The 16,576-nt window shown below is 37.8% G+C and overlaps 1 protein-coding gene across 6 annotated transcripts in view; it reads right to left on the minus strand.

Annotated features, from left to right (window-relative positions):
* The window catches only part of rims1b (regulating synaptic membrane exocytosis 1b), a 231,152-nt gene that overhangs the window by 89,552 nt on the left and 125,024 nt on the right, over positions 1–16,576 (minus strand). For 4 of the 6 annotated variants that reach the window (XM_030142619.1, XM_030142636.1, XM_030142627.1 and 1 more), the window contains 8 exons: positions 14,269–14,392; positions 14,111–14,167; positions 12,578–12,624; positions 12,300–12,415; positions 10,727–10,857; positions 10,418–10,589; positions 3,825–3,978; positions 3,566–3,622 (listed from right to left, as the gene is read on the minus strand). In XM_030142619.1, coding sequence (XP_029998479.1) covers positions 3,566–3,622; positions 3,825–3,978; positions 10,418–10,589; positions 10,727–10,857; positions 12,300–12,415; positions 12,578–12,624; positions 14,111–14,167; positions 14,269–14,392 — 858 coding nt within the window. The remainder of the gene's footprint in view (positions 1–3,565; positions 3,623–3,824; positions 3,979–10,417; positions 10,590–10,726; positions 10,858–12,299; positions 12,416–12,577; positions 12,625–14,110; positions 14,168–14,268; positions 14,393–16,576) is intronic. The other 2 variants (XM_030142647.1, XM_030142654.1) reach the window with 2 other exon arrangements.

The raw sequence follows: 16,576 nt of genomic DNA on the forward strand, positions 1-16,576 counted from the left end.
AGCCAGGGGCGGACCTATAAAGAACACGGAGCTGGGCCGGACCAGGGTCGCCATTCCTCCACTCCCAACCCCGCTGTCATTCTGCCATTGTTCGTGGTTTCAACAGTAGGGGTGGGCTGCCCTTTTCTTTTGTCTCATTTTCTCCTGTTTTTGCAAGGGAGGTTAGTCTCTGTATTTTGGTTTCTTTCTTTGCAGGTCAGCTTCATTTCTTGGTTTAGTAAAGTTTTGTTTGTTGTTTTGGCCAGAGCCCACCCTGAAGTTCCAGCTGCCTTTTTGTTCAGTTTTCATTATCTGTATTATGCACTTTGTAAATAAATCACTTTTCTGTTAACATTCACAACCCACGTCTGGGGTTTCTCTCTGTGGCTTGGGAGTGAAGAAAGGTGTCCATTCTTTTCATGTTGTGTCCTTGGGTCCCCTAGCCAGGACGTAACAGAAGAAATAATAAAATTTTGGTGATCGGGGGTGGCAGGGGGGCAGATCTGTCTTGGCGGAGGTCTCCAAGTGCTTTTCTTGTTATGTATTGTTATTGTCTCTCTCAACTCACCATATTTTTTTTTTATCAGTAAGTTCTTTTTTTAAACTTTTTATTAATTACTAGAAGTTTCAGGCGACCCCATTTGAATTCCAGGCGACCCCACGTAGGGTCCCGATCCCAAGGTTGAAAAACACTGAGTTAACTACTGTTAGACCACAACTAATGTTAGCATTCAACCACTTCCTAGCTGTTACTGTTGACATGACAGGAAAAATGTCCTTCAATTGTGAAATGTCCATCTTGCTATTGTCTTTCACATAATTAAGAGAAATCCAGTATTAACACAGCAAGACAGTTACAAGTTTACATTGCAGTCTTTATTACATCCAGTCTGTTTTACTCCAGGCTCAGACAGACGTGTTTTTAGTTCAAAATTCATTTACACCTTTCCTCAAATTGTATCACATAACTCTGTCAAACAATAGGATCTAGGATATAGCTGAATGCTTACATTCATAACAGATGGATTCTCAAAAATATTGTTTTATTTTTTTAAATATTGTTTTATAATATGGTCAAATATTCCTTTGATATTTTTCACTATGCTTTGTCAGGTATTTATAATTAGATGGTAAGCAGTGACATGACTGCCCGCTTTTATATGACATGAACACATCAGTACGACTTTATACATTTGATAACATCAGAGAAAAATATCTGCTGTCTTAATATGGTCTCTTACAAACTGTAGAACATCATATCATGATGTTTTACAGGACAATGACCAACTCGCTACAGGTAAGCTAGCCTGAGCAGCTGACTGTTTCTGCAATGGCATTATCAGATAAAAGACTGATTGAGATCTTTTATCACTGCATCGATTATCAGAAATAAGAGTCACTAGTGCAGTGAAATGCAAAGACCTAATGAGAAATACAAAAGCACTGAAATGCATAATTAGTAAATTGCATAATTTAGAGCTTTTATAGAGAAAATACTAGCACTGAACCGAGGTGCATGGCATAAACCTATATTATGAAATAGGCTATGGATACTCAACATGCTTTGCTCAGGAGTCACTTTTGTAAAAGAAGAGGGGCCAGGGAACAGTTCATAAAAACATTCATCACACTAAAGGAATAAATATTAAGATTCAGTGTGTAAGATGTAGAGAAATCTAGTGTTGAAGTTGCAGATTGCAATGAACTAGACACTTCCATCCTCTCCTAGAGTGGCTACAAAAGTACAGAAGCCCCCCTAGATAATGAAATAAAAACTCTACATACATAATGGGTGACAACAAAGATACCATCATCTATATGTGTATGAAACATGGCGGTGCAAAGAAGAGGTGTCCTGCTAACTCCGATCATATAATTGACTCACTGTGAGAAAATTAAATAGTGGTAGATTTACATGTGGTCAGATATTTTTATATTCCTTTTCTACATCTCACACAATGTACCTTTAAAACTCCTACTTTTTTCAAATTAACATATTTGTGTAACTTATTAAGTTACCGGGCACAGATCGGCACAAAGCCTGTTTACTAAAAACCTGCATTGATAGCCTAGTTCAGGGGTGTCAAACTCATTTTAGTTCAGGGGCCACAAACAGACTAATAGGTTATAAAGTGGGCCGGACCAGTAAAATAATATAAATAATAGGATAAGAACTGATAAATAATGTAGACACCAAAGTTTTCTCTGTTTCTGAGTGAAAAAAGTCAAATTCTATAATGAAAATGTTTACATCTACAAACTCTACTTTAACATAACATGAACAAATATGAACAACCTGAAAATTCTTAAGAAAAATAAGTGCAATTTTAGCAATGTTACACTTTAGTTCATCATTTATACAAGTGCATCATAACTTACAGATCACAGTGCATCTATAAGTAAATAAAACATGTAGTAACAGGCAGAATATTGGTAAAAGTCTACATACTTCTCTTAAGACATTTCAGGTTGTTGAAATTTTTTTGTGAAAGGCTAGTCTGTAAATGAAAATATTTTTGTATAATTCTACCTTTTTTACACTAAAGCAAAGACACAAATTTGTGGTTTTCTTTATTTATAGGTTATTATGATAGTGTTTTCCTGTTCTGACCCATTTTAGATTGAATTGACCTAAAATGATTGTAACACCATTGATTGTTAATATCTTCAGTGTACTTTTTGCATTTCATAAATTGATCCCTCAGGCCAGATCGGACACTTTGGTGGGCCGGTTTTGGCCCCTGGCCGCATGTTTGACTCCTGTGGCCTAGTTGTAAAAGTTTTCATAACTTTCAGGGTGATACTATTTGTTTCTGCTGTGAATCAGAAAATAGTTAATGACCATGCAACCAACACCTAATTAGCCTTAAGGTGAATATCCTCCTAGCTCCTCCTAGTTCCAATATCTCTTTTTAGTCGGATACGCACATAGTTAAACCGAAAAATTAATAGGCTCATTCATGTAGTGGTGTATTTTTTGATAGAATTCCCCAATGTGGCATGCGCTGATGAAAATTATTTAAACCATGCCCACATTTGAGCAACATTAACTTAAACCATAGCAGAAACAATCAAACAACAAAGCAGTTGTAATGATTCTTTAAATTAACATAAAATCAGCTTCTACTTTATATGTACATTGTCCTTTTAGGGAAGTAGCCACTCCCAGGGAAGATTAAAAACATGCAGGATGGCAGGAGACTTGGTGCAATGGCAGTGAACTACATTAGCTCTACAGACTAACATGCACTCAGTGCTCACTCAGTGTTTCTAAGGCCCAGCAGAAGAGGAGAAACTGTTCACTGCAGTCTGTGAGCCCCAGTAGACTGCACAGCATAGCACAGCAATTCACAGTCTGGAGTCCAGTAGCAATATGATGAATTGCAAAAGTCTTTGGAGTGTTGCCTTTGCTGATACAGCAAAGATTAATTATTTTAATTTGGATACAATTTGTTCTAAAACACACTGCAGCCAAAAGGAGGTGGAGAAGCAGACTGAAGGTGGGCGCAAGAAGAAGCTCACCCAGTGCTGGACGCCTACAAGCTACTACAATGACAAGTACTCAGTAACCATGCCCCCCACCCACCTTTATCCCCTACTATCAAACCATCATCAAACTCTGTATCAATGATGCGATGAGACCCTGCATACACACATACACACACACACATACACACAAACACACACACATGAGAAAGGGAAAGGTTGAGAGGTTCCATTCTGAGACAAAAATAGAAAAGTTCATATAAACAGAGTATTTGACCACACTCAAACGCACTACTCATATGTAAAGCGGGGGTTTAGTCATACAAAAAACACACATGTATGTACGAGTGCACACATACTCTGTAGTTTCTTGCTGGGGGTGTCTCCGTGGACGTGTCTGCGGGGGAGGTAGGGGGAGGGCTGCGGCAGAGGTATAGACGACACATCATGCGTCTGGAGTTTATACCAGTGAGGAATGTCGTCCAGCAGGGCCGTCTCCAGCTCGATCAAGATCTGACGGGACACAGAGGATGAGAGTGCAGTACATACTGTAGTGAATATCCATTAACTCCATCAAATCCATTATCCGTTTCAAATGCAAGCTATTTATTCACAAATACTAATATTTATCATATATTAACATATCCACCCTATACAACCAAGAAATAATTCTTCATCTTCTGAATCTGCTTCACTAGGGCCTTGGAGGGGGGGTGCTGGAGCCTATCCCAACTACCAGCATTTCCACTGGTAAGGTTTTGCTGTGGTGTTTTCTTGCCGCCAAACCATATGTGTGATACAAAAAAAAAATCACTGTCGCATTTGCAACTACAACAGCCTCTTCTCCACTGGGAAGCTTTTCTATAATATTTTGTCATGTGCTTATGAGAATTTTTGCCTATAGAGGGTATTTATGTGACGTCACCACTAGCGGAAGTCACTGCAGTTCCGCCCACTGAGTGTCAGAAAGAGGGAGATGAGTGGCAGCGTTGGCTTCAATACTGTCTAAACTGAAGAACAATATTTAATAAAAAATGGGGAAGAGCTGTTGTGCGACCGATTGTATGAACAGGTTTGAAAAGCAGTCGAAGCTATCGATTTACAGACACTGAAAGACCAAGAAAAGAGAAGGAGATGGATCCACAAATCCAGGAAACCAAACCTAGATCTGTGGATCCTGTTTGGTGTCAGCTAACATTCATTTATGCTGAATTTTTGGGTCAAATCAGACCTTAAATGACGTATTGTTTTGGTTAACGTTACTTCTTAGTAAAGCTCTTGGTTTCATGATCAGATCTTTCACGGTTTTCGTCTTCATTTTGGGATTCTGAACCTTGTGCTCCTACATGATTAGTAAACTAATTGAAACTGAGGCTAACCCAGTTTTTCAAATACGGGGGAACTGGAGAATAAAGCTACGACAGAGTATTAGGACCACAGAAGAAAATAAAAACACTTGTCACTACGAGAATAAAGTCATAAAATATCGATATAAAACCTGTAATTTTATGATAAAGTCGAATACAAAAAGAATCACAATGTTATGAGAATAAAGTCGTAGTTATAAAAAAACTCATAATTTAACAAAAATGTCATTCGTTTATGAGATTAAAGTCGTCATATTCCGTCAATAAAGCCATAATATTACAAGAATAATGTTGTAATTTAAAAACAGGTGGAAAAATATCATAATTTACCAGAATAAAGTCGTACCCTGCTGGTCCACAGCAGTAGTATCTGTGTTGGATAAAGTACTGGATCTGAACTAGACTCAGTAAATCTCCTCAGTCCCAGTAGATCATGCATATATTCACTGGGGTCAGTCCACGCTCTACTGGAAATGACCTTTGGATCAGCTGGTTCTGGGCCCTAGTTTTGGACCCTGGTTGTCAGTGATGATGAAACCATGTATATTTGTTTCAGGTCCAAATAGCGCTGATCCCCTCCCCCCTGGATCAGGTCTGGATCCTCCATTTGTGTCCACATGTCAGTGTTCATGGACCACTTGTTCTTTGGTAGCTCGTATGGATCCATGTCCAGTCCAGCTGTCCTTCATTTAATTTCAGATTTCACATTTTCCCGCTCTGGCTGTGTTTACTGCTATACTCCGTCATGTTGAGCAGGTTGGTTTAAGACACTCAGTCTGACTTAGAGGGGCGTGGCCCGAGGGGGGGAAGTGACGTATGTGCATACCCTCTATTCAAGCACAAATGTTTGACAAAAGAACCTGACTGTCAAACTCCGTTATAGCACATCCCAAAGGTGTTTGATGAGGTTAAGGTTAGAGTTCTGCCTAGGCTTGAATTGAATTCTCCCTCTCTACAGTCATCTAGCCATGTCTTTATAGATTTTAGATTTTTGGAAGATCACTGTGTTGTAGTTCCTAAATGCTTCCACTTTGCAAGTTAATCATGGAACATCTAGGAGGCAAGACTTTTCACAAACCGAATTAAAGGTCATCTTATTATAGTTGCATGCTCAAATTCAGTGAGCTCTTAAGGACTGAATTGCCGGCTGCCTGATTTTATAGCCATGTGGCAATTGGACTTAATGAAACACCTAAACCCAGCTTTTAAAGCGGAACTATGTACGATTTTTATCTTACACTGTTAAAAAAAAATCTGTAATTTAACAGAATTTTCACTGTTTATTTTACAGATTTTTCCTGTATTTTTAAGATACAGGAAAATATCAATGAAATGACAAAAATACACTGTGATTTTACATGTCAAATGTAAAATAACACAAAAAAGCTGTAACTGTGAATATCCATAAAATTTCCATTTTTCCAAAGAATTTTTTTCTTTTTTCACAGAAAAATACTGTTAAAATACATTTGCAAATGGATCATAATTTCACAAATATTTCTTTTCTATTTATGAGATTAAACTATTAATTTAAAGTTTAATACTGTAAAAAAAATAATAAAACAAGATAAAATTACTGACAATTAACCGTTAAAGAAGTATTTTTTCTGTAGGTTTAACAAGACTTGTTTGTTAATTGACAAATATCTTGTGTAATTACGGGAGGTTTCACAACAAAAATGTTGAATAAATGTATTTTTGTGAATGTACAGGGTGAGTCAGAAAAAACGCTCTTTTCATTTAAGGAAATTGTACCACTGAAATGGAAATGCTTATTTTTCTTTTGATTATACAGTCATATTGATGTGGTTATTGAGCATGTCTGGCAATTGAATCATTGATTTATGGCATAGCATAACAGAGGGAATGTCCATTGTTTATTGTGCACCGAAATATCTGCCAACAGTTTATGCCACCGTGAATGAAATTGAAATTGTCAACCATTACAGCATGTTTACTCGCCATCAAAATGTTTTGTCTCAACGAAGTCGTCCGGCACGACCTTCAGCCTGGCTACCATTCAGATTGATGCAAATCTTTGCTCGTTGTCGCATCTCTAACACAGCTCTTCTCGCCATTTGTGTTCGTCGTAGGGCTTGGATTTCAGCTGTGATGTGATTTCAGAGTTCCTGAAGAGTTTGTGGAACAGTCTGATACACACGGTTTTTAAGATACCCCCACAAGAAAAAATCAAGGGGGGTCAAGTCCGGGGATCTAGGTGGCCACTCTCTCTCCTGACCCAAACAGACAACTCGATGAGGAAATAATACCTGCAATCGCTGTGGTCTTGCCATGATGAAAACTCCCTGGGCACTGTCATGTAGGCCTGTGTCCTGAGTGTGAAAGCAAAGCCCCGACTCCTGTAATTGTTGTCAATTTCAAGTTTGTTCACTGTGGCATACATTGTGTTGGCAGGTATTTCAGTGCCCAATAAACAATGGACCTTCTCTCTCTTATGCAATGCAATAAATCTATGACTACATCACCAGACATGCTCAATAACCACATCAATATGACTGTATGGTCAAAAGGAAAATCAGTGTTTCCGTTTTAGCAGTACAATTTCTTTAAATGGAAAGAGCGTTTTTTCTGACTCACCCTGTATAACATGTATAAGCACTGATAAACTGTCCAAATACAGTTTTTATCAGTGGATTGTACAATTTAGTCTCATTGAAAATTATTTATATATATATTTATAGGTAATTTGATTGCTTTAACACATGTAAATATTATTTATTAAACACTGAAAAGTAAAAAAAAAAGCAAAATTTCATGTAAAGTTAGGGCAAAAAACTGTATTATAATTATGAAAAATTACTGTATTTTTATCAGATGGTTATTTTCCGTTAATTTACTGTATTTTTTCGGCACCCCTGCTGCCGGAATAATATCTTTTTTTTTTACTGTTTTTTTTTTATTTTTTTTTTTACAGTGTAATTAAAAGCTTCAAAATAACTTTGATGGTCAAATGGCTTGTTAGGGGGAGAATGGAAGCGCTCTGCCTTCCCACTAGGGTCTCTAGGGCCAAATTTGCCACTTGCAACTTCTCTGCCACCATCCCAGTGGCCTAGATCTTGTCTCTCATAAGAAATGGCATGGTTTATGGCACTACGACACAAACGCCTCAGCCAGGTACCGCCGGCTAGCTGTACACAAGCCAGTCACAGCTTCATTTTACAGGCGTTTACCACGGCAGAGCTGGCAGAGAAAAGGAAGAGGTGGCTGTTGTAAGAGGATGCTAGGAAGAAAAAACAAGAATGGGTGCCCAAATGAGGAACAAGACAAGAATCTGCCTTGGTTGAGCTTTTGCAGAATGAATTAATCTGTGTGTTACACTACAGGGTGAGTCAGAAAAAAACGCTCTTTCCATTTAAAGAAATTGTACTGCTAAAACGGAAACATTGATTTTCCTTTTGACCATACAGTCATATTGATGTGGTTATTGAGCATGTCTGGTGATGCAGTCATAGATTTATTGCATTGCATAAGAGAGAGAAGGTCCATTGTTTATTGGGCACTGAAATACCTGCCAACACAATGTATGCCACAGTGAACAAACTTGAAATTGACAACAGTTACAGGAGTCGGGGCTTTGCTTTCACACTCAGGACACAGGCCTACATGACAGTGCCCAGGGAGTTTTCATCATGGCAAGACCACAGTTTACGGATGTGCAGAGAGCTTTCATGGTGACAAAATTCTGCGAAACTGGTAGCGTCCAAGAAACCATCCGGCAGTTTCAAGACCGCTTCCCTTTTTCTTGTGGGGGTATCTTGAAAACCGTGTGTATCAGACTGTTCCACAAACTCTTCAGGAACTCCGAAATCGCATCACGGCTGAAATCCAAGCCCTACGACGAACACAAATGGCGAGAAGAGCTGTGTTAGAGATGCGGCAACGAGCAAAGATTTGCATCAATCTGAATGGTAGCCAGGCTGAAGGTCGTGCCGGACGACTTCGTTGAGACAAAACATTTTGATGGCGAGTAAACATGCTGTAATGGTTGACAATTTCAATTTCATTCACGGTGGCATAAACTGTGTTGGCAGATATTTCGGTGCACAATAAACAATGGACATTCCCTCTGTTATGCTATGCCATAAATCAATGATTCAATCGCCAGACATGCTCAATAACCACATCAATATGACTGTATAATCAAAAGAAAAATAAGCATTTCCATTTCAGTGGTACAATTTCTTTAAATGAAAAGAGCGTTTTTTCTGACTCACCCTGTAGTAAGCTCTGTCAAATCACAAAGTAATGTGACTGGGATGAAGTCATACAGTAATGATGTAAAGCCCTTTCAAAGATATATGTAAGATAACTATGAATACATTCTTTCCTGTTACTTTTGTTTCAATACAAAACAAAATGAGGCTCATTCTATTTCTTCCTAATCTGTGTGTTTCACCAGTAAGTTTAGCTCAGCTCTGCATTTATCAGCTCTACTTCTAGAACCCCTGGATTCCCACGGGTCAACACGCTAGTTTGATACATTAGGTGAATGTGCTGTATGAATTCTGTTCTAGGCCATATTGTGTAGTTGTTAACAGTATTAGCCTTGGTAATATTTGTGGAAAATAGGGATGCAACGATATGAAAATTTCATATCACGGTTATTGTGACCAAAATTATCACGGTTATCATTATTATCGCAGTATTGTTGAAATTTTGCTCAAAATGTTCAAAAAGTACTTATACACACACTGAAATAATTTAACCAAGTTGTATTTTGAAAAAAAAAAACAAAAAAACACAAAAACAAATAAAATAATAGGCACAATGCACTTTCTGTGGCAGAAATATTCAAACATTAATCCTTAGTGGTCTGAGCCTATTTTGGCCGTTTTTCAGTCCTTTGGATTTTGCCTTTATATACTATATAAACAAATGTTTACTATACCCATGTTTGGGATCTTTTTTTTTCAGCACAGCTTCATTTATATCATCTGTTTATTATTTTCTTCACTTTAATCTACTACATAAAAGGCCAGAAAACACAAAAAAACATATAAAATCCGATATGAAAAATGTATATAATTTATTGCATAAGTAACACAAAGATGCTTAACAAACCTTTTCAGAGACTTTAAAAGTGAATATTGGTTCCAAATATTAGGTATATAAAATTAAAATTGCAATAAATTAAAACTAAATTCAAATATTTGACATAAAAGCAGATCTTTACATAGGCGTTTTCACTGGAAAAGTGCAGTAATCAAACACAGTTATCATGATAATTAGAATTTAAACGGTAATATTAACCATTGGCAATTTTACCGCGGTTTATCATTATACTGGTAATCATTACATCCCTAGTGGAAAAGCATGTACTGTATAGCCCAGCTGCCTTGGCTTGCGTCCATGAAATCTAGCTTTTTGTGTCATGAGTCAATATAAAACAACAGAACACTGGAGATCCCCAGACTCCCCACAGATATGTCACACACTGTCTAAAATGATGACTTACTAGAAGAACCTACACCCAGGTCCTAGTAATAAGAAGAGACAAAGGTAATTCAGGGGCTTTATCCATGTCTGCCAGTATCAAAGGAGTAAATGAATACAATGCTTCTCACCTCGCCCAGGAATTCACTCTCCTCCTCCTGAACTCTGGGTTGGTCCCACACTGTGATCTCTAGCATTCGCTCTCGGAAGTCCCGTCGGTGAACGTGGGAATATATAAATGTCTGGTTCCACTTGGGCTCAGCACTCTTCTTTACTGTCTTTGTCCGCCGTTTACTTTTATCACTGAAGAAACACATGAACATTAGAGCTCAGATATTAACAGAGAGCATGATTCTGACCAGGATCTGAATGACGATAGTAGGTCTTAAACGACATGAAAGGACAATGGTAAACTCACAGACTGAATATTCAGTGCTTACCTTCTATCAGGAAGGAAGTACATCTTGACATAGGGGTTCCGAGGTCGTCCGTCTGGTCGAGGTGGTAGGTCTATGGCTTGAAGGACGTTGACGATCAACTGATGGCCCACTTTGTCATACCACAGTTTGACCTGCAGAAATGAGTTGGATAATTTAACCTCCATCCATGGCATGATCTTCGGAATTTTGTCGCGACATGCACTGTGGGAAGCGAAAACAGTAGCAGCTGGAAAAGACACAATGCGGAAACGGCAGGAGCTCCCTTCCCTCTATGCACATTCCTCCAGCCGTTTCTGCATTTCAGCTGTTTCCGCGTCGTGTTTGTTTCATTCATGTAATATCATATGGTTGCGCTGCTGCTGTCAGGTGGCTGCGCGAACCTCCCTTTCCCACAATGCACGTCGTGACAAAATTCTGAAGATCCCCAAGTTACCTCCCAGCTCAGTTTGTAAACAAATGGTTTGTTTATGGTGGACGGCACTAAGAAGTTGTTCACCATCATGCAAGAGATTCAGGTGAGTAATCCCAGAAAGACTGACAGATTCATGATACTGAGGATATGACTGAGGTTTGACAGATTTGATGAAAAATTGGTCACAAAAGTCTCGCACACTCCCACAGTGAATAATAAAACAAGGACAAGACACTGAAAAACCTAAGACGAGACATGAACATTAACATGATTAACACATCTGATGAGACATGACAATCTGCTAGGAAATCTACATCAGGACTCAGGTGAACACCCAGTCAAGTCAAATCTTCTATCTGTGTTAGTTGTGACTTGAATCTGACTTAGGTCACATGACTTAAGTCCTTCAACTCTACTTTGTGGTTCCTTAGTAGGAGTGTGCCTCATACTGCCCTTTATCTGCAGTAATGACGCCAGATAACGAGATAGTTATACGATGCTTCTTAAAGGCAGACAAAAAAATCACACATTTTTTTCTGACTTCAGAGGACCACTGCTCTGTTTCTTTCTGCCTTAACCTGGTTCATTTATATATTCAGAGTAGGGCTGAAAGATATATTGTTATCGTATCGATATCGAGATATGAACATTCAAGATATTAATATCGAAAAAGCAACGATATAAACGATATAGATTTCCCCCGTGCTCGCCCTGCATGTACAGCTCTGGAAGTCACAACAAATTTAATTTATTTGTACTTTATGTTAATGTTGATGACTGGCAGAGAGTTCTTATAAATAAAACTGCACTTTCCACATTCTTTTGTATTATGATGTTAGTATTTTTCTGAAAAATGCTTGGTTTTCACCGAACCCGTAATCATATTGTATCGTATCGATATCGAGATATCTGGCATGGATATCGAGATATGAAATTTTGTCCATATCGTTCAGCCCTAATTCACAGTGGATCATTTTACTTTTGGAATGTCATTTCAGCTGCTCCATGTGAGGAGTGGAGGACAAAGGATTAGGGACCTATGGAAGCCCTATCTTTCTGCATAACATCCATCCACAACATGTAATTGTTGCAGGCATACTCCTTTATCCATACAGCTACATATACTCCAACTCTCCCATCATCCTCCCCCCAAATACTCACAGACAGTTGCCCAGGAAGCACTAAAGGAAGTTCTCGGAGGGTTCCAGGGCTGGTAGGGGACATCACTGATATAGAGGGACGGTCCATCTTCTGTGACTCAAAAGAACTTGAACCAGCTAATTGACAAATATCAAAAAGAAATGTCATTAGTATGTACAGGAAAATATAATTATACCTCTAATTTAAAAAGAAAGGCCTATGCTTTCACACACAGCAAACATTGGTAATGGAATAGATTCTGTAGAACAAATAGTTTCCCCTTTGAAAAAAAAACCTACTAGATTCTAATGGAGGGTGAGATGACTCTGGGATTCTTGGGGTGTCTCTGTGAAAAAGAAAAGAATGTCATTAAACGTATTCAACTGTCCTGTAATGTACATAAATCAACATGTTTCAACATGAAGACAAGAACGGGACATTAGCATTCATCTGAATGAATGAATGAGCACAAGACTCATATCTGGCAACAATTTCACAGTTTCAGGAAAGCAAACAGTTATTCTGATCTGTTTAGCAGTATGTACTAGGCCTGTAACAGTACACAAAATTTTCGGTTTGGTATGTTTTCGGTTTTGAAAGTCACGGTTTGGTTTTTTTTTTGGTTTGGTACGGGTAGAAAGAAAGACCCTCAAAATGTCTTGAATGCATTTATGAATTTTGGAACACTTTTCACCCAATTTTTGGAGACAATAGAATATAGAAAAACAGGAATAATATAATTCTGCTGCTATAAATCAAATAGAAAATAAAATAAATAAAATATTACTGAATGTATTTTGAACATTAGTATTACACTTTTCCCTGAAAGGGAGTTTTGAACAAACAACAAAAATCAAATCACAGTTCTGTCAGTTCACATTCTGCATAAAAATAACAACAAAAAAATTCCACATGAAGTGCAACATTAAGAAGAGGGCAAACTGGTATTCTGTTTAAACAAACTGAAGAAATACACTGACAAACAAAATTAACCAAATTATTAATTTTAGGACAGAGAACAAACTGTTTAGGCCACTTTGTGTACTTGTGTGTGTGTGTGTGTGTGTGTGCAGGATGCGATTTGTCAAAAACACAGGGGGGGTGGGGGCGGGGTGGGGGGCAGTTATAGACGTGGGGGTGCGGTCCATAACTAATGTAACTAACGCCTGCGTGAAACGAAAGTGAAACTTGACATACTTTCAACATCCAACTTCAGGGTTCTATTCCTCTTATACAATGTGTGTGTGTGTGTGTGTGTGTGTGTGTGTGTGTGTGTGTGAGAGAGAGAGAGAGAGAGAGAGAGCTAGTGCTAGTGTAAGGGTTTCAGAACTACCGTAGTTCAAAGGCGGCAAACATCATTCATTTTATCATTGTCTCTTTCACCGGGACCTGATGTGATCCCAAACTGGACTGTACTGATGGTGGAGGGTCTTCAGCCTCTTCCTTCCAGGTTCACATCATATTTGTTGTTTTTTTTTAACCTTATATCAGCTGCTATTTCATATTTCAGGTCAATGTGCGCTCCTTCAATATGTCCGTGTGGAACTTGCGCGGATTTAAAGTTCCACATCGAACAACGTCTTCCATTCCTTTTTTTTTTTCTCATCATACTGTGCCGTTTCGGTACAGCTGTGTACCGAACTGAACAGGTGCGTACCAAAACGGTTCGGTTCGGTATGTGTACAGTTACAGGCCTAGTATGTACAGATTTATCATGGTGGGTAGCAGAGGAGAAAAGGACAGCTGGGAAAAACATGTTCCTCTTGGTTGTCCAGGATATGAGGGAAGACACTGGGTGAGGGAGCTCCAGCCATCAAACCAACACTACTTACTGATATGCTCTATACACTTTTCTCAAGAAGTTTTTGGATATAATTCGATGGATAGAGCTTTTAGATAAAGGAAGGAGACATAGTAAAAGAGTCTGTCAGAAAAAAGAAATCAATTTCACAATTTTATAAATCATCTTTACATTTGAATGTTATCTTACCCTATAGGTCTTGACACAACTATTTCAACTTGCGGCTCAGCCTTGGACTCCAGGATAATGTTGTAAACTTCTTTCTTGGTGGCTCCAGGCAATGACTTCCCGTTCCACTGGAGTACCTCGTCACCTGGTGTGAAGACACCAACAGATACAATGATGATCAAGCCCGAGGCTCATTTTACATCACATTTGGGCCTGGCCGAGCAGTAACGGGTCAAAAAAAATGCAGTTCAAATGGGTATACTGTTTTAACTAAATCACCTAAAGTAACTTTTGAAACATATTTTGGTGCTGTATGTATTTATAACAACTTTGATATGGCAAGAATGATGATTTACTTAAATGATGTTTTTGTGGCAAAATCAGCCTGGTAATGGTAATAAAAAAAAAGAACAAAATACCCTGTTCCTGACAAAACTTCACATAAAATACAATTGAATATGTTAACTAATATGTGTTTCTATAACACCCGTATGTGTTGTAGAAAAAATGTGCCATAATTAAAATTTCATTTGAGGCAAAAGAAAGTAATGGATCAAATTGGCCACAGAGTAACGGATCCAAACAGACTATAGTCTCAAAAGCACAGACTATTTAGTTTGAAGAAAACAGATAAGTTTCCAATTACAACTTTATGATATACAACATAGCTAATATAAGGAACCAGTGACTGTACATAAGTAAATTGAGAACCTTGATGTTATTCTTTTATCATACATTGTTAACAAACGATTACATTTTGTGCATTCTGCTCAAACTTAAAACTCACAGATCATATCTTCAGGAGGGAACCCAAACACTCAGTCCATCAGATAAATTCAGACATAGAAGCCTCGACCCAATTCTCTACCTCATTTGGTAGGAGTGTGAGGAAGCCGCCACTCTGCATGGCAGGAGAATGAAACCACTACTTTCTGTCGGTACCGAAAAAGCCATGAAATGATATTGCAGAATAAATTATATAGGTATTCTTGTGAGGACATTTATAAAAAAAATTGTATAAGGTACCTTAAAGTAGGTATAAATCTCTTTACTTTCTGTAATTTTTATTTTCCAGTTCCAAGTAAAACCATTTAAAAACCCCAAAACAAAAGAAAACACTAATGTCATGGCAATGGTTCAAATACCTAAAATCTCCACGCCCCAAACTTTACATGCAATAAAAATGACTTTTTGGAAAAGGTAGTATAAAAATCCCAACACATTATGTTGGATACACATAATAAAAAGTAAAATCTGGAAAAAAGAACTTCATATATTAAATTTTTCCAAATTTTTTACAATATTTCAAAAATAAAAAGAGAGAAAATTACAATTCCCAGATGTGCTTTCACCAAGTAAACATGCCCGTTTTCATAAGAGTGTAACTTTTTTGTCAACAGGAATTTTTCAAAACCAAAAACAGATCCAAAAACTACACAAAATATGCCAAATAAATGAGCTATAATGGGGTATTGGGGGACAATTTAAATTCTTTACTACACATGTATACCTCCCCTTGACCAGGCCCATTTGTGACCAAATTCAGAAGTCTCCGTAAAGCTGGAAGTGGCAGAAATCACAGGCAGAGTGGGAGTATTTTAAAATGCACAGCTTTCTTCTCCATCTTCTACTGTCTAAAACAGTGTTTTCCAACCTTTTTTTGGCTCATGACATCACACATTTCTGACGACCCCAGACATTCAAAACTGAGACATTTTTTTGCTAAAATTAATTTGTTTTTGATCATTTAACTGTTTGCTATACTATGTTACAAATAAACGTTAATTTTATTAAACATTTAGTCTATATAATGTATATTATTATGGACAGAGGCAGTAAAAGCCAGGTGTAGATTACCGCACAAAGTGAGTGTTACGTTATTTTCCTTGGTCAGTCCAGCTTGGATTTACAAGGCTGACAATTAATATTGAACAAACAATGACTCAAACTATGAATTATGAAAGAGCTGCAGCATCTGAAACCGACCACAATGAACATTTGACAGATAAACAGAACCACAGCGCTGCAGTTTCAGCCTCAGATTTTCTCATGTCTTTTATGGATTGTGACTGTCTCTCTCAACTCACCATATATTTTTTATTTTTATCAATTACTAGAAATTTTCAGGTGACCCCATTTGAATTCCAGGTGACCCCATGTGGGGTCCCGACCCCAAGGTTGTTTTTGTTTGTTTTGTTTTATGATGCTATGGAAAGGAGAAGTCAAAAGAACCTGGTTATGGGAGCTGCCATGTTGTTTCTGTGGTGTGGAATATTAACAGAATTTGTTATTTAAAGCTGTCAATCACATGTTTAATCCAATCTACCTC

The sequence above is a fragment of the Sphaeramia orbicularis genome, chromosome 1 (assembly GCF_902148855.1).
Source record: "Sphaeramia orbicularis chromosome 1, fSphaOr1.1, whole genome shotgun sequence".
Lineage (NCBI taxonomy): Eukaryota > Metazoa > Chordata > Actinopteri > Kurtiformes > Apogonidae > Sphaeramia > Sphaeramia orbicularis.